The sequence below is a fragment of the Sycon ciliatum genome, chromosome 6 (assembly GCF_964019385.1).
Source record: "Sycon ciliatum chromosome 6, ocSycCili1.1, whole genome shotgun sequence".
Lineage (NCBI taxonomy): Eukaryota > Metazoa > Porifera > Calcarea > Leucosolenida > Sycettidae > Sycon > Sycon ciliatum.
This window is the reverse complement of record NC_088648.1, coordinates 25,788,061-25,810,933: the sequence shown is the minus strand read 5'-3', so window position 1 is coordinate 25,810,933 and position 22,873 is coordinate 25,788,061. Positions and strand designations below refer to the sequence as shown.

The window sequence follows — 22,873 nt, the reverse complement described above, 5'->3', positions numbered from 1 at the left end:
GTTAACACTCAGCTGGAAATGATGGGCATTGAAAAGAAATCTTGTAATCATGAGTGGGCTCAAGAGAGCCTACTAAATCGTGTACAGTCACAACAACGGAAAAAACACTTGTAGCTGCTAACGAGAGAGCTTGGAAGCTCAGGGCTCTACGCTATGCTTTTTTGCCTAGCTCATCATGCATTTTATTAGAACTGATGGAACTTTCTCTTTGGCCCCAACTTCGTTGCGGTCTCATAGTGTTTTACGTCGACCATGACGGCTACAATGCCCAACCATACCACAACGAACTGATCGGCTACATCATTGTATTGCAAAAAGTTTCCATCTGTTCGAATAACATGCATGATGAGCTAGGCAACAAAGCATAGCGTAGGACCCTGAGCAAAAGAAACAAGCAGCTGCTGCGATAGCACGGCGCAATCCAATAATTCTGAATTCAGGTTCTTGTTCAACCTGCGCAAAGCCCGGATTCGATTGCTGATTGACCATGCATTCTTTCAGAAGTCTGCAGTCCGACGTGAGTCTCGTGGCTAAGGAAAGTTGTTCTAAGCGTTTTCTTATCCATCAAAATCTATCACGAAGTTTTTGTTAACGGAGGAAGTTTTTATGGACGCTGGCTAGCGCCATACGTTACTGCACTATCGCCCTGCATGCATTCCCCGATACACTTCGCATACATACAATGTACATCAAGAGTACATAACCCCCAGGAGTACATAATCCCTGGGGGTTATGTACTCCTGCATACATGTATATGCCAGGCCTCTACGGTCTTGATGGTACGGTACGGGATAGCGCCAGGCATGACACAAACAAACAAACAAACACGGAATTAAAGCTATGTGGACCCTGGCTAGCGCCAGACGTTACTGAAGTAATGTCTTCTGCATAGCTAGTGGGAATAATATTATTCTCTTTACTCGTCTGCCAGAAGCAGTCAATGATAATTTCTAGGAAAAAAACGTTTCTGTAAAAACGAATCCATGTCTGTTGGTTGTGGATTGGGTGTATTGGGCTCTCGATTATTGCCTTCATGTCTTGGCCTAGAATTCAAATTTGGCACTAGTTTCCAAAGGGATTTCTGGTGACACTTATCAGTGGAAATTCGCATCAATTTTAGCTACGCATCGTGCAACCCTACATATCCTTCTGAAGCAGTAGAGTTGGACATAGGATTCAGCGTTTGCTCTAGGATTTCAAACCAACCGAGTACACACGTGCCTGGCACAAATCTTCCAACAGTGTCAGAGCCGGGTACGTTCAAGCGCCGCTAGCCTACTGCATGTGCAGCAGAGAAACGTAAATATATTAGGACACCCTCAGGCCTGATGTACAAAGTACAATGTATATGTAGCATACATATATTCCCGACCGGGTCACAAGTGACCCGGTGTTCTTTTGCCAAATGGGTCCACGTACCCCCCCCCCCCCCAATCGGGTCGCTGACCCAGCGCTGGACCAGACACTGGACTATTCTGACTTTCATATTATCACATTATTGTAGTTGAATGCGCACAATGCAACTATTGATTTGGCGACTGCGCAAACCGTCGATGCTTTCCCGTTGGCTTCCATGGTATGGCAGTGATGGACGGCCACAGTTGACGACGAAATACGTCTTACGAACGTATCCTTTCGTGCTATAGATTCAAAGATTGAAATTATGCATTGATGGCTTTCTGTTCTCATGCTCGGTTTCTGTTCGCTACAGTTTAGTGAAGACTGTCGGTGCTGTGAAGGTCATTGAAGATGTCGTGGGAGAGTCCAGTTTTCATCAGACTTCTCCCTGAAATGATCAGTACTTTCACAGCGGATAATTTACGAACTGAGTGGGAGAGTAGACAACTGATTACAAAAAACCAAAAGATTAAGTTTGAAGCTTACACAGGTCCGGCTAAGCAAAACGAGGCCCTGTTGGATGCGGTACGAATAGGCCTCGGCGGGTAATGCTAGTTATTTCAGCTCAAAATGCTTTTAGCATTGCTAGTTACTCCGTCATATAATGCTCGTTAGAATGCTAATTTGGACTTGTAATGCTAGTTGAAAAGGCAATGTGAACCACTCATATGGCATTGTGTCATAATGTAAGTCACACTGCACGGAATACTGCTATTGGAAGTACCTAGTACTTTGAAAGTAGATTATATGGTGATGCTATTTCAAAATGATGTGGAACTGAAGTTGCTATCATGAGCTAGCAGTGAATAACAGTAAATCAGAACCCTACGTCGACAGTCTTCAAAGTACTTTGAGGGTGATTACGGAATGCTATTTTGGAAATTTAGTATAATGTGTGGTATGAAAAAGTACAATATAAGTCAACGTATCACTTCGGGGAATGAGTCAATCAGCACAGTGGGCAACTAGTGCATGAGTATAGGTAATCAGTCCAGACACCAAGACTTGGTGATTCATTGCAGCAATCCATTAGCAACACAATGGGGCATAATACTGGCACCCAGTGAACACACTGTCACAATAGTAGGAATGTTACTAACCCTCGATATGCTTGCTCCTTTGGCTTTGGGCAGTCGTGCGCATGCCTCACCGGGCTCATCCTCCACCTCTGCCTCGTTCTCGTCTTTCTTATTGTCCTCCTCTGTCTCGTACTCATCTTCCTCACTCTCTTCCTCCGAAGAATCAGAGACTTCCAACACATTTCCATTTGATGTACTCATGGTGCAAGCAAGCCAGCACTGCATGACTCTGTGAATAGGAAAGACAAGGCTTCTTTCCGTTTCCCATGATGGCATCAAAGACACATGGTACGTCTATACCTAGCAGCTGCCACTAAGATTCGCAACAAGAGACGCATGTTGCGAAGTCGCAGGCTAACGTTTAAGCAAAACTGCCAAAAGCCGCTGGTACAAAGTACAGTGTGTACGTTACATTGTAGAGCTCCTGTTTTATTCAGTAATGCACACTCATGAAGTGAGAAAATGACACTTTTGGGCGCTAATGGTTGTTTTGGCTCCAAATCCAGGTACAATGCTGGAGCATTGCTAGTTCTCAAAACGATGCTCGTAATGCCAGTTACAATGCTAGCATTACCCGCCGAGGCCTAGGTACGAACAGGAGACGATGAGTCGTTCCATGACTTCCTGGAGTGTGTTCGCAAAGCGCATGCATGTCCAGTGTAAGGAAGATCCTGGAGAAGCTGGACCCCATCGACAAGTACAGAAAACCAGCAGGTGAGATCACTCAGTGACTTGTCGAACGCCTTACTTCTGTCGTGCGTTCAACCATGTTAAGATGTGGAGTGTCGCGCAGTACTAGCCGATCGAAAGTTGGTGTCTACTGGAAAACGTCTAGTGGCAAGTTTAGCAGCTGCTTTCACTGGTGTAACCTGAGACACTCACTTCCAATCATTTTATCATTTACATGTGCATGAATTTCATCGCTCAGTGTATAGCCATCTAATGCAGCCAATCTGGGAAGGTACGTTCGGGCCTGGTTTAAATTAAATATGGCTTTGGAAAATTTATTTTTCATTGCTATCAGCTTCGGCCTCATTTTCTCTGTGCTGCGCTGATGACTTCATGAAGGACGGAACAGTTCTGTCCGCAGATTGAGTATGCAGCCAATATAAACATCTGTTATGATGATGAGCCAATCACACGAGGGGATTTTTGAGTGCATCACGGACTTAAATTGCTTTGGTAAGGGATATCAGCGAACACACTGTGCAGATCGCGTACACATCTAGATAAAGCCCCCACAAATGTCCACACAAGCACTCCATCGCATTCGCAACACAACCAAGAATTGGACAATCTGCAGTCACTTTCTTCAATGAATAGCTGCTGTTACCTGTAATGGGGGCCTGGGACCGAGGGTGGCTGGCTCAGCTCTGCACGACATACATGTACATTGATATTTGCAGTACAAGCATGGTACAGCATATACCTGTTTGTTTGTATTCTTTATTTAGAGTGGGAAGTCCAAAACAGGCCCTAGCCTAATAACAATGGTCCCACTAGTGAGGGAATGTTGTATATCTGTGCATAAGGATCAGTGAGTGTAACAGCAACTAGTAGGGAAAGAAAAAGAGAGAATAAAAACAACTCAAAACAGGAGTTGCGACTTGCATAGGGAGAAAAAACCGTAAAGAGCAGTGCATACAGCATTTGTAAAAAGGCTTATTTATCTGGTAAGCAAAAAGGCAAGAGCCATTGACTTAAAGCGATTGCGTTTTCTTTCTTGCCTGACTGCAGCGGGGAGCTGGTTCCATAAGATGGTCCCAGCATAGGTAACACGTTTGGCAAGGTATGCAGTTGGGCTGGCTGGGACAATCAGTAAATTGCTGTGCCCACCACGAGTTTGAGTGGAATTACTGCGGCTGAAAAAGTTAGCGAACAACATACTGATGTTAGAGGAGTCATGGAGACAACGCCAGATAAAAACCAGAAGGTGCATGTTGGCGTATGTGGTCAATGTTTGGATGTTCATGCGTGTAAGAATATTGCTTGTGGGTGTCCCCGGAGGTACCCTGCAGACTGTGCGTACAGCACGCTTGAAGAGCCCATTAAGCCGTCGACTTTGATACGCCGTGAGAAATGGTAAGTAAGGGACAATCGCAAAAGTTCGCAGAAGCCCCCGAAACGAAGACCGTGAGTTTCGGGCCTGACCCCCCTCCCTCCCCCCTCAAACGAAACGACAGTCACAACATGGGCTTCATTTTTTCACTTGGATGCTCACACATAATAATTATTATAATATACTACAAGCATTGTTGTATCAGTGTGTAACAATGTACAGCACTTTATAAATGCAACGATGATATCACCTTGCAGTGGGTGATCTAAGAACGAGAACAGCTAGAGCTATGCAGTTGTATCCTTTGAGCATTACAATGAACGTTGATTGGTGTATATTGCTTTCACATTCAAGCGATCTACGCCGGCTGTGATGGCATGCTAATCCTACAGCTCCTATAATTATGTCGTCAATACTTTTTTGAATTGAAGCCCGGTTTGCGATTTTCGCACCGACTCCCTCCCCCCCCAAACGTATGCTCTTCGTTTCAGGGGCTTCTGCGACCTTTTGCGATGGTCCCTAAGCAGAAGCAGCATACATAAAGTGTGATAAAATGAAAGAACGAAAATAGGCTATGCGACATTGAAAAGGCAGGAATGTAGCGTATCGTCTGAGCACGCCAACATTGACGCGACGCCCCTTGCGACGTGGTCGACCATGGTGTTCCAGCTCATGTCCGCATCAAAGTGGAGACCTAAATATTTCGCAGAGCGAACAGTTGGCAGAGGCAGTCCATTACATTGCACTTGCAAGTCAAATGTTTGGGATCGTACTGGCGATATCGGCATGATCTGTGTCTTCGTTTCATTCAAGATGAGACCGCGGTTCCTCAGCCAATCGGCGAGGTGCTGGACAGCACTTGAGAGATTTTGGGACACCTCATCCGTGCTCATGCCGCTAGATCTAATTGAGATATCGTCCGCAAATTTCAGGGTCGCAACTTTGTAAGGGGACAGCTCTTTCGCAATGTCACGGACGTAGAGAACAAAAAACAGAGGCCCGAGAACTGACCCCTACGGTACTCCGGAGAAGCTGGTGTATGGTGAGCTCTGTACCTGACCAACTTTGACATACTGTGTCCGATCTGAGAGGTAGTCTGCAAGCCATTGCAGCACCGTTCCAACCGATTCCGACCTCGAATAGGTCCTGAATAAGGGTTTGGTGCTTCACCTTATCAAATGCTTTTGACATATCTACGAAAGCAATCCCCGTGAAGTACTTTTTTTGTCTGGGCTTGGCATGTGCCCTCAACGGCTAATACAAGGGCATCACATGTGGAATGATGTTAGCGATAGCCGAACTGAGTTGGTGGAAAAAGATCATGTCGGCACAAGTACTGAGTGAGCTGATCATGGATGACTCGTTCCAAAAGCTTTGAAACTATCGACATTAGAGACACGGGTCTGTGATTCTTTGCTATGCTTGGATCTCCACCTTTAAACAGAGGTGCAATGCTGACCACCTTCATAGGAGCTGGGAAATGTCCCTCCCTCATGGATTTGTTGAACAGTAAGGCCAATGACGGCGCAAGAACATCTGCATGAGCTCGAAGAAGGGCTGCAGGGATGCCGTCACTGCCAGTTGCCTTCGTCGGATTCTGTTGCTCTAGAAGCTTCCGGACTTTTGCAATAGATACAGGAACAAATTCCACAAAACTAGTTGCCGTCCGTGGCCCTTGGGGTAGGTAAAGATGAACTGGGCGGCTGGTATCTTCCACGATCTTGGCGAAAGCACTTCGAATTGCCTCAGCTGAGCACTGAAGCTGTTCCGATTTTCATTGTTTCCCCGTCAACTGGTTGATGATTCGCCAGGTTTGTTTTGCATTACAAGTTGCAAGCTGAAATTTTGTACTGTAGTACGCTTCTTTCAGCTTCCGGTTACAGGTAGTGGCCTCCTTTCTCGCCGCTTTTAATGTGGCGTACATTTGCTCAGATTTATTATGTGCTTTTTCAAGTAAATAAAAAAAAAAATCTGTCTGACAGCCACTTTCTATGAAGCCGGTTGCGCTTACTCAAAAGGTGCAAGAGCTGGCTGTTCATCCACGGTACCGATCGTCGCTTGTGTTGCTTACAAGATCTAAGAGGGGCATGAGTGTCAAGCACCTGCAGGAAGCGATTATTCCACTCCGTACACATGTCTGTTGGGTTGCCTTCGATGCTGCAAAGATTCTGCTGAATCAAGTCAGCTTTGAAGCGTTCATGATTTATCCTGCGGTAGTTCCGGCACACCATTGATGTCTCGGGACTCCTTGTCGGGTCAAGGTAGAATTCACTCTTATGACTGCCGCATGGTCGCTGAAAACCACGGGATAGACCGTTGCCACATTGTGCTGGTCAAACGTATTGAAGAACAGATCCAATGTGGTGGCTATGGAATTAGATGCAAACCGTGTCCGCTGATGAACGCCCTGGTGGAGACTGTAGCTTGCCGTAAGATCAGACAGGAAGTGGAGCTGGTGATCTGGAGCCGTTGATGGATCCACATTCACATTTAAGTCACCGCACAGTATAACGTTCCTGCCCGGAGGGATAGCTGAGTGTAGAAGACTATCAAGGCGATTCCAGTAGCCAATAGGTTCCGAGGGAGGACGATAGATTGTGCCTATCAAGCAACTCCCACCAGTGCAGGGGATCTCGCCCCAACAACTCTCAACCCCAGCAGCAGCTATATCGCATCTCGGCTTGAGAGGCAAGGATGTTCGGGAATATAAGCAGACACCTCCACCAACTTGATCCTCTCGATCAGCACGCAAAATGTTGTACCCTGCCAAAGTGATTTCTCCATCAGTAATCGTACTATCCAGCCATGTCTCGTTCACACAGACAACATCAGGACAATGCTGGCGGGTGAGTTGTGCCAGGTCATTAATCTTGTTTCCAAGGCTCCTGATGTTTATTAGTAGAACTTTCAGCTTACCGTCACCACTCAGTCCTCCCCTGTCTCTGAATGGTGCTTTCGGATGGCACAATCTACCTGGAAAGAAAGTTGGAGCATGCGCATTCAGTTTCGAGGTGTTCATTGCGCCTCTGCCTGGTCGGACCTGAAGCGCCAGTCACGGAGAGTGTATGCAACTGTTTCAGGCCAGAAAGACTTTTCACTAACTTTGTTCACGTCCTGAGCGTCAACTGTTATTCTCGCGGAAGCCGTTCTGAAGTATTTAGAAGAGTATATAATACATTGCACTATCTCCACGTCCCGATCTCTGCACCATTCAGCGATAGACTGTGCCTGGCAACCATACGGGATTTGCCCCAGGTAAAGAACTTTCCGCGGGCCTCTGGGGACGGTGTCTAACGAAGGCGTCGGGTTGCTATCGGACGTACGTTCCCGGATGTAACGTGAAGACTCGTGGCGGCGGATGGGATTTGTCTGCGCTTTGCAACTGCCAATCTGCCGTTCCGCAGGACTTGTAGCCTCTTCCGTCCCGGAAGGTTCTGATGCTAGCCGCCTCTTGAAGCGTTGATGCTCCTTCCTGGACATGACATCCTCGAAGGGCGCCTGATCAACCGATATGTCTATTGGAAGATCAATAGGGGCAGTATCTCTAGATATGGCCTGTGAATACAACTCCTTGGGGTCATTCCTGGGAACGTCTTCAAATACTGATCCTTCACCTCGGGATGTGGCATGTAGGTCTCTTTGTGCTCTTTCAATCTTCGAATAGCTTGCCAGGGGAGCAGTCATCTGCGGCCGGGCATGCTTGTGCTGTTTCCCGCCACTGGCCCTCTCCAAGTCGCCTACTCTGTCAGAGAGAGATGCCAGCTCCCGCTTCACAATCGCTTCAACCTCTCGTAAGGGGATTCCCTTCTCCTCTGTAGCCTTTATCTCCCGCCCCCGAACGTCTCTCAGCGCTGCCAACTCGTCACTGATGCTAGCGACAATCCCCATCATCTCATCCAAACGCTCAACAACCCCAGCAGCTGATGAGTGTAACACACCCACACCAGCCTCGCGAAGTTTCCCGACCAGCTCCGCGCGAGCCATACTCTCCAGGCCATCAATGCTATGCCGTCGAGCTAAACCTCGCAGTTCCTCGAAAGTGAGAATGGCTAAGTCTACGACGTCACCCAGGCTCATCCTGCACCAGATTACCGCAGACACGGCCGCAGCAAGTCTCGAAAATAGCGTCGTAAAGACAAGCCAGCAGTGTGAACAGAGGCGCGAGCACTCCACTCCAGCGCGTGATCCAGCGCGTGATGCAGCGATGTAGCGATGTAGGTAATCCAGTTAAACGCAACGCACAACCCAGCCCTAGCGCTAAGGATTAGACCAGACCTGGACCAGGACTTCATCCAATGGCAGGACACTGCCAACTCAGCCAACCTGAAGATATAACGGCAACCCCAGCCAGCTCCAGACCAAACAGCAACCAAGCAACTCAGCAGCCAAGCAAGCTTCTTCCTCCAACCAGAGCATCCAAAAGTCCAACCAGCACCTAGCTCAACGTGAGAAAAAACATACCTACGCATACTGATGCATCAATGAACGTTAAACACCTTGAAGTAGCGAATCAAACTCCCTTCAGCTCCCATTTGGATTGAACCTAGTCGAATGTTGTGCAATACATTTCATCCCTAGGCACTACTACTTGTTCTTGCGTCGAGGACCTAAGTCCATTGCCCAAGTAGTTTCTGGTCATGGCTGTCTAGACTAGGGAGTAGGGGCCCAAGTCTTGGAACCTGCTTGGCATGGCTAGAGCAGAATCAACAAGTTTCAGACGTAACCAAAGGTCACGAGGTGGCCTGTTCACAAGGAAATTCGAATACTGTTCTTTGGTGCAAACATAGCTCCATCCAGCTACGAAAGTCTTCTTCCTTTGTCATGTCTTTGCTTGAGAACGTTTACCAGTCATAGGCACCAAAGAATATTAACTCCTGATGTCTCCTTTCCTGAACGGATCGAGCTCAAACAAACCAACAAACAGCCTTCTTGTCGAGATTTGAATTTTACTTCTGGCCGGCCTGCTCTGAGCCTGACCCGCGACCTGATTTCTGCGATCGACGTTTTTCTAGTCGGCCGTGCGCCTCATAGATTTTTGTACCACGTAAAATATGCGCGAACACGCTGCGCACTGCGTTCGCTGTTATCCCTACTTTTTTGACCAATAGACAAACGCTGGAAATGCACTTGTTAACATTATCATGCTCTGGCCTCTTTTTCTGTATTTGCAGAATCTGCCACTCCCGTGTCCAAAACAACAGATCCTGACAAACAAGATCAGGCAACAGGTAAGAATTTAGATTTGATAGAATCATATAATGCAATAACAACACTTGAAGATGGCATTCTGGAGTCAGAGTCATGAGGCCACCAATGTCCATATGCAGCGAGTAAAAATGGAAAATGGCTACCAAGTGGGTCCCGCGCTACCACTTTTTGGTGCTGTGATATCAATCTTGGGAAAGTCACAGTAAAAGTCATGAAGCTTTGGGACGGGTACAGCCACCTTGTGCCAAAGCATTTTTGTGCCGTACTGTAAATCTACTAATTTTCGGCCCATTCACACTTAGGCCTCCCAGGGCTAAATAAAACCCATTTTGGCTGCATCAAATTTTCGACCTGTACTACTTCCACCTGTATTCACTGTCACACTGAACCTTGGGAAACAAAATTTCGGCCGCAGAACATTTTCGGCCAAACATGACCAGGCCAAAAATAGCCGAAAATAAATATGCGCCGAATATTTGTTGACTTACAGTAGCTTGATATCCATGATGAAATGATACCACAGGCCATACCACAGGCCATACCACAGCTCCTTTACGAAAGGCGTGAAAGCTAATTCAGCTTGTGGCGGACATTTTGTTTTTACAACTTCTCATAGGATGGTCTAACACAGTGCTCCCAATGTTTGTTTTCTAGAGGTCTGTGTTAAACCATCTGATGATAGGATTTGTGAATGTTCGTACTGCGAACGGGTAAGTCAAAATGGAATACTGATACAATCCACCCTACTGCAACAAGGAATTATCATAAGGATCTGACTTACTTCTTATCCAATCGTGCTGTCCTAGAAAAAACGAAATGTTGAAAAATGTCTGTAAATGCGTGTCTAATCAGGGTACGTTCCACTGTGGTGAATTGTTATCTTGGTTTGGATGATCCTTGGTTTACTTTATGTAGGATTTATAATTCTATAATAATATGATTGTGGATCTCCGAGAACGCATTCAAATCAATGCGACTATACATGTATCACTATTTTCATCTCATCATGGACTGGGATGGAGAGCCAAGGATAAATTTATAGTAAAGAAAAATAGGACCGAGAAACTACAAGTTACGCTAGAATGTCCACTAACACCACCAGTTACTAAACAATCAGCTCATGCGATAACATTGCACGACACTGACTGACGGTACTGACGTCTCATCATATAAATATTTTCTCATCGAGTGCTGTTATCTTTCTCTCCTTTGCTTTTCTACATTCACGTATAGGGAAAGCAGTAGCAGAGGACCCGTTTCAGTCCACTGCGTACTGCCAGTTTATTCAGCCATGGCTCTGCACTCTGCCTGCAAGGGACTTCCGTACGGCTGCACAGAAAATTGGGCTGCTAAACATAGGCCAGGTCGACCTTCTTGAAAGCATTGAAACCAAAGATGATGACCACCCGCACAATTCCAGGCTGCTGAAGATGATCAGGTCTGAGCTGATGGGCGGTTTCGTCAAGCTGTTCAACGCTGTTAAGGTGGCTCGCGCCTATTTCTAAACTCGTCTTCTGCGCAGGTTCTCGCGCATCCTACGTTCGAGAAAAGTGCATGCGGAGTTGGCGTAGCGAGCTTGTAGCGCACTCCAGTTTCGAAGGGTCCAGCTCGAGCAGATGGCCTGAGTACGAAACTCTCGTACTCGAGTCTACATTGTAGAGAGTGAGCTTTTTTTCTTCTTTTTTTCACTCCTTCACTTGGCTACTTTTTTTTAGGTGCATTTTTTACTTGTGGAAATTGTCACCTGTCAGAGAAGTGTTGGGATGTCCCTTCCAGCAGGCAGGCCATGCCCATGGTCGGCTTCGGAAAAAGAGTAGAATAAAAGCGTTGGAGTCTATGTGGATGTCTTGGAAGGAATGGGGGACGGCACAGACGGGTACGTGAATGTGTAAAACCTGAGTATTTTGTATTTTCGTTGAATTGGTTCAAGTGACTTGGCGAGTCCCTTCCACAGTAGAACGCCATTCTTCGCAAAATTTGTCTGACTATTTTGTCAAGAATGGCCGTTCTATAATGATCAATCGACTCTGAAGCCAGTGAATTGTGGAGGTCGCGCTTGAATATAAATTGAAATGGTCACGAATGTACGAAAGTATTTTTGATTCGAACATGTACTGGACAACGTGGTTGCATTGTGTCAGTAGAGGGTACTACTGTAGTATCTCACCATTTCTTTATGGTAATCGCTGTCCACCAAGAACTCTACTATAGTTATTGCCACGGCTTGATCACAGCGGTACACTGAATTTTTGTTGAGAAATTCCTTCAATTTATTGTCTTATCACTCTGACTAGACTCAGTGCTTGAGCGTTTTATTTAGGATGCATTTTTTAGAGATTGATATTTACCAGTATGTGTTTCACATCACTCCTGACGAGAATAAGCATTTGAAAGCAACACTGGCTGACAGCAATCATGCTCCCCAGGCTCAAGTGTGTGTGTGTTACAAGGGTGTGCATGGCAATTTGGTAGAGTATGTGTGAACACAAAGTCCACTATTATATTCACAAACTCAAGTACATCGCAAAATTGTGCCTTTGTATCGTATATTGTGCCTTCATAACTTTGACTAGCCCTAACCTGCTGTCTGACAGGTGTGTCATTGGTGAATGTACATGTACACTGTCTCCCTTCACAACTACGTGCATGTAACACAATATTTACAGTGCACTTGCAGTGTATATAGCTAGATCAATGCACAGTAATCAGTAAATTGTGGCTGCCTCTGTCACATTGTCATATTCACGCGACGTACATTCTAAATCATCGAAAATGCCCAAACCTATTTCTACGTGTGCAGAAGAAGATTGAACACATTCTTTCCTTGCATCTGCGCCTTGATCCTTGAAGGATGATGGCGTTCCTACGAATGCGGAAAACTCGGCCTCTAGCCGAGTCTGACGCGAACCGTGAATTTTTTTCCTTGACATTGGTTGATGGCATCAGTCACATCTAAGAGTGACACTCTATCTCAAACATATTTACGCAAAGAAGTAGTAATCTTATCTTCATTGGAGCGATGGTCTGCAGGCGTGCGATCATGTGTGTGTGTGTGTGTGTGTGTGTTTAGTCACTGTTTACACGCACGTTTGTGCGTGTGTGGTTGTGTGTGTCTGTCTGTCTGTCTGGCCTGGTATGAGGTTGCTCAGGATAGGTCTGCCTGGCGGGTGGCCTGTCTTATCTGCCATCGGTCATTTCGCCAGCCAGGTGACAAACAAGGCACAAATGTGGCGCAGAGCAAAGTCTCCCCATCCAGGATCAGCGTGGTGCTGTGCAGTGTGGTACATGCAGAAGGTGGTTTCACTCTCGTGGTGGCCTGCGTGTGCATCATTGTTTGCCCCTGGAACCATCGAAAGTGTCCGCGCCGGCATCATCTATTCCGCTCAGCGTCCATGCTTCTCTCTTGTGTTTGACATGCAATCGGCAATTCAAGTCAGTGCCTGGTTTCAGACGTCACATGTGCGACCGTGGCCATCGGGCAACCAAGTCTGACAGAGCGTCATATTGTGTTCGCTGTTCTCGCTGCAGCCGTCAGTTCCGTCGACAGAGTGACCTGAGTCGTCATCTCCGTTTCTGCTCCTGACAATGACTCCGGCTTCTTTCGGAATGGTGTGGCCCTTGGGCAACCATGCTACAGTAGCAGTAGTAGTAGTAGTAGTGTGTGTGTGTGTGTGTGTGTGTGTGTTCTGCCTCGCCTAATAGCTATCATCGCCTTTGACGATGGGCTTTCCAAAGGTCCAAAGATGTGTGTGTGTGCGTGTGCGTGTGTGTGTCTGGAGCGCCACCGGGTGGCGTGCTCTTTCTCTCTCTGCTGCCCCTCCGGGGCCCACGTGACCCTAGTGGTAGTGGCTCGACAGGACAGGTGTGTGTGTGTGTGTGTGTGTGTGTGTGTGTGTTTGCATGTATGCGTGTGTGTGTGTTTGCATGTATGCGTGTGTGTGTGTGTTTGTGTGTGGTATGTGTGTGTACACTTGTGTCAATGTGTATTGCAGGGTTGGGTGGGCTAGTAGAGAAGGGTAGATGTATATGGACATGTACATGTACATGGGATATGTAGGTGTGCATGTACATGTAGCAAAGCAAACTTATCAAAATGGCATTCTGCGCCTATATGGCGAAATTGAGCATTGAAGCATATGTTTTTTATTTTCTCATTGGCATGTACACAGTTAGTCCATTCAATAACCAAAAAATGAGGAAGATTGTAAATCAGGTTCTTGATGAAATACCCATCCGCTATACATCATAAATCCTGTACAAATTTGACAATTTAGTGAAATTGTCATCGCCTATATCTCAAAAGTTAGCATTGAGACCCCGTTTTTTTAACTCGCCATTTGCATACACTACCTAAGAGCAACCGCCCACCAAATTTTCAGAGCAATCGTTAATTTTTTTGAAATAGGCGTGAGCCACCTTAAGAACATTTCCAAAGCGGATGACATGCTACAGAAGATGGAGGATTTGATTCCTCGTGAGCTCCGATAGATTTAGCCCCCAGTACTTAGTCTGATGACGAGTCTGCATCTGTATCTTTATGATTCGTACCGGTATACACTATTTTAGTATTTTTTTGTGTGCATGGACTTAGCAGTTTTCTCTCTCTCCGTCTCTCTCTCTCTCTATCTCTCTATCTATCTATCTATCTATCTATCTATCTATCTATCTATCTATCTATCTATCTATCTAACTCGGAGGGAGTTGTGGTTGCTCGTGAGAGTGCTCAATACACCAAGGTGCAGAGCCTAATACACACACTTGAGAGGGACGAAAAGGGTTTCTTCTGTAACTCTGAGTTTCACGGTTTTAACCGATCATCAGACAGCTTCTTTTCTCACTCACACGTCAGTACTGCACACATACTCACACACACACTCTCTCTCTCTCTCACATACACACACACACACACTCACACACACTCATCACAGAATAACAACTGCGGGGGGACAGCCACAGCAAGGCTGGTTGCACTCTTGTGTCCAGAACACAGACAGAAAAACGTCCAGCGAAAACAACACCTCATAGAGTGACAGCATTGTGCGAGGTGAATCATACAGAAAAGCACAGCAATCGACAGAGCATCCGCACATTCCACACCTCGCACAACTTATAACCTGTATTGTAGCAGCAATATTGAGAAATCTATCAGAGAGAGAGAGTAACGCAGCGCTCTCACAATCATGATCTGTGTGTGAAAACCGTACAAAGCTCCTCATTGGGAGGGAGGGTGGGAAACCAGCTTGCAAAGCAAGAAAACAAAAGATGAGGGACTGCGGCGTACCAGTACGCCCAAAACTGTTGGACCTCGGTCCCAGACCTGTTCGTTCGAAAAGAACAACATTTCTTGTTTATTTCGTAAAACTCAGCCAACAAGAAATGAAAACTTCTTTTCTCACTCACACGTCAGTACTGCACACATACTCACACACACACTCTCTCTCTCTCTCACATACACACACACACACACTCACACACACTCATCACAGAATAACAACTGCGGGGGGACAGCCACAGCAAGGACACTAAAGCATAGCAGTAGAGTCACACAGCTAGCACTTGAGACACCTGCAGCAGATTGGGCAGGGATTCCTGAATGTAAGCCTTCATAGCATCACTTCTCCATCCTCCCTGTCGCTGAATGAGCCTATCTGGTACTCCTGCTGCAGCAGCCGTGGATGCACCTCCCGATCTCAAACTGTGTAAACCATACTCATCTGGGTTTACGCCGATACGCTTCAGAGCTTCACGCACTAACTCTCTTGCTCTGCTGTAGGATAGCGAGTGCTTGATGGCGGTCCTGCCCTTTACACGAGCTATACGCCCGAACAGCTTGACATGACCTTGGTGCCCTCCTTTTTCAATCAGATGCTCCACTAGCGATACCGGGCACAGGTCACTCTCCCACCGGCTGATGAACACCCAGCTACCTTGCCTCAGTTGGTCGTTCTTGCGAACTTGCAGGAAGACCGCCATATGTGATGACTTGATGGCTACCTCATCCACGAAGATGTTGGCCAAATCATCCCACCTCATCATACCGGCATAACCCAGTACTATGAGGGTTAGGGTCTGCAGGTCTTGCAGTGATGAGCTTGACAGTTCCCGATGGAGGCGCTCCAGAAGTGGTTTTGATAATGGCAATTTTCTATCCTTCGGTCGAGCCAGAGAGCGCTTGGCTGCCTGCATCACATTCTTCACCACTCCGTTAGAGCATGGGTCCGAGTATCCCTGGATATCATGTTTCCATGACAAGGCGCACACGGCTGAGACCAATGGGCTGACAGTTTTGGCATCTTGCATGATGTAGACCAGATATAGGGCTACGTGAAATGGGTCTGCTGGCAGATGAGGCACCTTCTGACGCTCTGCCCATTTGCTCCATCTACAGAAAGCAGAGTCGTACTTCTTCACAGTTCTTGGTGCCCGACTCATACTCATAATGGATGGCAGACATTGTTCCAGCGCCTTCATGTCCTCTGAGAGGTTGTCCTTGGCTGGTTCTGAACAGAGAATAGAATGGTTTCTGTCAATGCTTCCTAGCTGGCTATGTCAGAGCAGTCGACTCGTCAGCTTCCTTCTTCCCCCAGGGGGATGTCGTCGCTATACCTGGCGATCTTCCACCACTCCTGCCATTCACTCGCACCCACAGCTTTCCACTGCCAGGCAGTTGCTTACGTGCTCAGAGCACAATCACCTCCCCACAGTGGGGACATCCTGCAGCAGGACCTCGCAGACACTGCATGCACGCATTCTCGCTCATCACCACATGCTCCACAAACAGACATCTTTCCGTCAGAGAAAAACTCCAGCGGCCGGCGAATTTCAGCATCCCTCTTCTAACAAACACAGTTTGTCACTGTACAAATGCGTAGTGCATACACGTCACAAGGACTCACACTGCCCCCAAAGAAATTGTATGGACAAGTACCCTCCAGGAAGGTATCATGAGACTTTGGCAGGCTGATTGCCTCCTTAACGAAATCTGCCCACTTTGGGCCGCAACGCAACTTTGGCCACCATGGCGCCGATTGCCATTCTGGAACAACCAAAGTACCGTGGCATTTTGACACGATCAACATATCTACCACACGCCCTATCAAGTACATTGGTGGTACCAGCCAAACTCTTTCTCCGCTCCAATTCACAGTGAATGCATCAATACCCGAGCACCCCGGGTTCCACCACCTTGAGCAGAATCTACTCATTTGCTTTGTTCTGCTGCTTGCAAAGCAATCAATGCTGTGAGGGCCCCACATCGAATCAAGCCAATCGAACAATTTGGGATTTAACTGCCAGTCATCCGTATCAGACAGCTTTGAAAGGTAATCGGCCAGCTCATTTTCTTCGCGAGGCACCCATTCTGCCAGCAACTGAATACCATGCACGGCGCACAGCTTGTGAATCTCCAGTGCTTCGCTCTGCAAATGAGATTTTGAACTGCCTACTTGTATTATGTGCACGGCTGCCTGGTTATCGCTTCTGTGAATGCAAACGCCACCTTCAATCTCTTTCGACAGCGAACTCAGAACCAACAAAATAGCTCGCAGCTCACGCCATGTGGAGCTGGCACCAGCCTGCACAATTTCTTTGGTCCATTCCCCTTTAGCTAATTCAGTTCCTTTTGATGTAACTGAGAAACCTCCCCAGCCAGAGTCGCTCGCGTCGGACCACGAGAGCACTGTCACCCTGGGGTCTTTTTTCCAAAAAGGTTGACCGTGGCATTGACTAAACGAGCCAGACCAAAACTCCAGATCTTGAAGCGCCATTTGAGACCAGCTGAGTTTTGCATGCCACGACTCACGGTTCATAATCAGTGCATAAAATGACCTCGTCCTCAACCTGCACACGGGGCCCAATGCCAGCGACATAGATAGCAAATACCCCGTAAGCCTGGCCAATTGTCTGGCAGTTGGATATTCGACCTGTGACAGCTTTTCTACAAACGTCTTCAGCTTTTCCACCCGTCCCTTAGTGACCCGTATGATCCCTTCCCTCATGTCGACTTCCATGCCAAGCATTTCTACCGTCTGTGAGGGCTCCCAGTGGCACTTATTTTCGTTTGGAACAAATCCGGCCTGAACTAGATCTGATTTCAATCTTTTCGCTACTGCCTGTGCACCCTCAACTGTAGAGTGCCCACCCGACCCGTCATCCATGTAAAGCTGGCATCTGATGCCGTCCCTCCGCCAGTGTCTTAGTAAGACACGGGTTACCTTCGTGAAAATGTATGGGGCAGTGGATAAACCGAAGGGGAGAACACGGAAAACGAACCACCTGCGATCACCCCCCTTCCCCACCCAGGAGAAACCTAAGTACTTCCAATACGCCTTCGCAATTTCAATATGATGGTACCCACTCTTCAAATCGAACGTAACCAAATAATCTCCCTGAGAGTACACATTTGCCACGACCTTCATGTCCTCGAGCTTGAACTTAAAGTTTTGCAAATGCTTGTTTACATACCTCAAGTCCACAATGAGTCGTAGCTTCTTGCCGTTGTTCACAACGCCTAACGGACTGGTGACTACAACATCCTCCCTTTTTACTTCTTGAATGCAACCCTGGTTCAGCAGACTTTCCACCGAGTCACAAACAAACTCGGCATTCTCGCATGCACTGCGGTGGTTTGCAAATTCTTTTGCACGCGGGACCTCTATGAAGGGCAGTGCGTATCCATGCAGTACTATGGTTTGAATAAACCTAGATGCCCCCATCATGCGCCAAAATTGCATACATTTAGCTAGGCTACCTACTTGAACATCTTGAACACCAACTTCACGCACATCCCACCCACCATCAGCCTCCATCAAATAAGAATCAACATCTCTTTCTTCATCGGAATGAATTGGTGCAACAACAGCAGGCTTATTTTCTAGCAGCGGGGGCAGAGATGGTCTGGGTGCAGAATCTGACGAAGTGGTCAGCGCTGCCGCAGCGGTGGCACACAGGCCTGGGGGGTCTGGGGGGAACTGCTGGGGCAGGGGTTGCTGTGACGCCCGGCGTGAAGGGGATTGGGGAATTGCCCCAGCTCCTGGACGAGGTGGCTGGGGCACTGCCACGAAAGGGCTGCCTAACGTTAACAGTGGGGGCTCTTTGCTTCGTGCTTTGAATCGCAGCGATTAGCTTTTTTGACTTTTCGGAGGACGACAGGATGTCGACCAGCTCACCCCCCTCTTGAAACCTGCTGGCCGCCTCGTGGCCATGCACATCCGCCACCACCAACCATTCTTGTCTAGCAGACAGCAACGACTCACCTCTTCTGAGCCTCTTAGAGAGACTTCGGCCACCCTTCAGCTTCCGCAGGTCCCGCCTGGTCTTCTTGAGTTGGCGTTGCAGCTGCTCATTCAGGCCGTGCTGCACTTCATAAGACCTTGTCTTCCACTTTCGCGCTGACATCGAGGTGGAGGATCTTCGCGACTTCTTCGATTTTTTGAATTTTTTGGTTTTTCTTTTCCGGCGGGAGTCATCCGACGAGTCAGACGAATCTGATGACGAGGACGATGAAGAAGATGATGACGAAGAAGATGAAGACGACGACGACACAGAAACATTACGGCGTTTACGCTTGGACGAGGACGACTCATTTCCCCGTTCCAGCTGTCCCTCGAGGAGCCTGATTCTCAGGGCGCTCTCTTCCTTTTCCGCCTCAAACTTCTCCCTCATTGCATTGAGCTCCACGGTCAGCTGCGCTGCCGAGGGGGCCTTGGATTTTTTCCTTGGAGGTACCAGCTGCGCTGCCGAGGGGGCCTTGGATTTCCTTGGAGGCATAACGGAAAGGCAGGTAGATCTACGACTGACGAAATCAAGGGAGTCCAGAAAAAGGCAACCAGCTTGCAAAGCAAGAAAACAAAAGATGAGGGACTGCGGCGTACCAGTACGCCCAAAACTGTTGGACCTCGGTCCCAGACCTGTTCGTTCGAAAAGAACAACATTTCTTGTTTATTTCGTAAAACTCAGCCAACAAGAAATGAAAACAACTTGACTACAATTGTCAGAAGATAAGATTGATATAGGCTGCAAGCTATCTATCTATCTATCTATCTCTCTCTCTCTCTCTCTCTCTCTCTCTCTCTCTCTCTCTCTCTCTCTCTCTCTCTCTCTCTCTCTCTCTCTCTCTCTCTCTCTCTCTCTCTCTCTCTCTCTCTCTCTCTCTCTCTCTCTCTCTCTCTCTCTCTCTCTCTCTCTCTCTCTCTCTCTCTCTCTCTCTCTCTCTCTCTCTCTCTCTCTGTATCTCTGTCTGTCTCTCTCTCTCTTTCTCTCTCTCTCTCTCTCTCTCTCTCTCTCTCTCTCTCTCTCTCTCTCTCCGGATCTCTCTCTCTCTCTCTCTCTCTCTCTCTCTCTCTCTCTCTCTTTCTCTCCGTCTCTCTCTCTCTCTCTCTCTCTCTCACTCTCTCTCTCTCTCTCTCTCTCTCTCTCTCTCTCTCTCTCTCTCTTTCTCTCTTCATCCCTCTCTCCCTCTGTATATGTTTGAAGAGAAGAGATGTGATCAGCATAATATGCATTGTGACAACACTAAACGACATGTACATTGTATGAAACGAAAGAAGAAAACATAGCGATATGCATCATGAGTGCATGAGTGACTGTGTGGAATTTGTTATAGCATTAAATAAACTCAGCCTTATGACTTAGTCATAGGGACACATATTAGCACACGAAAAAATGAAGTCAGTCGTAAATCTGATGAGGCCTGACGTACCATTGCTTCTCAAATCAGTACATGGTGATAATGATTGTGACGAAGCACTACGATGTCGATTGGTACAGTATATTGGCGGAGATTTCTAGTAATGGTCCGAAAGGCCTCATTACTTAAATTCTAAATGCTCCCTAGAGTCACTAGCCTATCGTCGTCAAATCATCAGTCTCACTACTTTTCACAGATATGTTTTCCATCATCGTGATTACCTTGCTGATTTCCATTTCAAGATTACGAATAGTGAGCGACGACCAAATAAAATCATTCTTCCCAAATTTAAATCATTGTCTAAGTCTCTCTTCATGTTCCGAACTGCTATTCTATGGAACTGTTTACCCCCCAGTCTAACATCGGAAGCCTCTCTCTATAAGTTCAAAGCTGCCCTCAGGAAATTTACAGCTGACTATGCTTATGCAATCAACGGAATTCCGCCACCTTGCAGTTGATTTTCCCCATTTCTCTCCTCATCAATCCCTACTTCTCTTTGTACATACATCTACATCTACTGTTCTTTCAATCAAATGAACCCCTCGATAGGCACATTGCCTTTGGGTCATTTCATAATAATAATAATAATAATAATTACTCATTAGTCATTAGATTTACAACTGGCTTCGTCCCTTCGTGTGCTAATATGACATGGTTATAATTATTGCATGTACATGTATTGCAATAATAATAATATTATGGATGCGAATCATCGCTTTACTCTGTTTGGGTGTTAGCCAACCACGGCAATAAAGATAAGGAGGGGTTTTATTAAAGAGAGAAACCTTATGATCACCTATACATTGCCACAGAAGTAGCGACGAACTCCACCATTTGACATTAGTTAAGTTGAACTGTCCACCTCTCCACACTGCGCGCTTGGCCCACATTCACCACACCACACCATAGCGAGGAAGTATTAGTTTGTTCTTGGGTACTGAGATGTTCCATATCCTCCAGGCAGCTCTTTCGCTCATTGAGGGCTCCTCGGCGGACGTCGATATCACTAGATAACGGAATCAACAGGAGATAAAGGAATAAGGAGGCGCGATTGCGCACATTCTGCATAGAAAAGCGGCATACCCAAGGAAGTCGACAGAGGACAGGATGAAGGATCCGGTTGTTCTTCTTCTACTTCATGTGCAGAATGAACGTAACAGCTACATAGTGGTAGCAAGAGTATAATTATAAAGTTATTAGTGAATAAATTGAAATGTATAACCCATACTGTGGCCACGTGACTGACAGTCTGTGGGCAGTACTGGTTTGATGTGTTGGACAGGTACAGTACGGATCGGCTATAGCGTTGGTGTTTGATTTTCGTGAAAATATCACTATAGGCGATATGTTACTATAGGCGATATGCATACTTAGGTATGCCTGACAAATGCGTGTTTGGTGTCATTCGAATCAGTGCAGCGAGCAGAAGCGTGCTGTGCATGTGACTGTGCAATACGCGCCGGGCAGAGCTACTTCCTGCGGAAGCAAAAACTTCGTGACTTTTTGACATGAGTTTTCAAGGAATGTGTTCTTTTGGAAGAGAAACACTTCAACACATTCAATCGACATATCAACAATATCTACAGGATCGATTAGTGGGAGTAGAGTCTCAGTCTGGGTCGCCATCGCTCGACTCATCACCGCTGAAACCGTTCCAAGTGGCAGGTCGATCGATGCGTGATGTCGTATGTCACGGAGAAGCTTCTCCGCGTCCTTGATCGTCTTCCCTGTTACCTGAATGCCTTCTCCAACATCTCGGCGGAGACCACGGTAGCGCTTCATCGCTGGTACTCATTACTGCCTCCAATCTCGCTCGAGGATGCCCCCGAAACAACAAGCACAGCCAACGCCAAACATTTCGGATTTTCTCCGAGGGATATCATAGTCGTACCAGCGCTTCCTGGCTGCCGCGATCAGATCTCGCCATGTACGATGTATACTTTTTATGATCATCACTATAGCCGATGAAAAATGTATGCAATAAGATCATTTTGACACAGAAATCGTATCATTATAGCCGATATATTACTATAGCCGATTATTACTATAGCCGATCCGATATGTATAGAAAAGGGTGGTTTACGAAAATGAATTTGAGAATACGATCACTATAAGAGGTATAATTATTACTATAGCCGACAACCCTATAGCCGATCCGCACTGTACATGTACAATCACGTACATGTACATGTAGATGATACTATTACTTTGAGAACGGGGTTATCATGGTCATTCACAACACCAACAGCGTGAAGCCTGACCGTGAAGCTGAAGTCAGAACCAAAGCAAAAAGACTAGAGGTTTTGCAGAGCGAAAGTTCGCGCGAATTTTCGTTTGACGTCACCTGGTCACGAAAAGCGAAACAACGTTACTTCGTACGAACGTTCGCAGCTACATGTACATGTGGCTTTGAACGCGAACGGAACGCAGGAAACGCGAACA

The 22,873-nt window shown here is 46.8% G+C and overlaps 1 protein-coding gene across 2 annotated transcripts in view; it reads left to right on the top strand.

The window, feature by feature from the left end:
* The first annotated feature begins 3,064 nt into the window (after nt 1-3,064).
* The window catches only part of LOC135819806 (uncharacterized), a 41,828-nt gene continuing 22,019 nt past the window's right edge, over nt 3,065-22,873 (top strand). Inside the window, exons 1-4 of one of the 2 annotated variants that reach the window (XM_065333078.1) lie at nt 3,065-3,191; nt 9,708-9,764; nt 10,978-11,228; nt 14,167-14,401. In XM_065333078.1, the coding sequence (XP_065189150.1) occupies nt 3,128-3,191; nt 9,708-9,764; nt 10,978-11,228; nt 14,167-14,232 (438 nt within the window). In that variant the 5' untranslated portion in view covers nt 3,065-3,127 and the 3' untranslated portion in view covers nt 14,233-14,401. Of the gene's footprint in view, nt 3,192-9,707; nt 9,765-10,977; nt 11,229-14,166; nt 14,402-22,873 lie in introns of those variants that run through there. The other variant, XR_010553985.1, reaches the window with a different exon arrangement.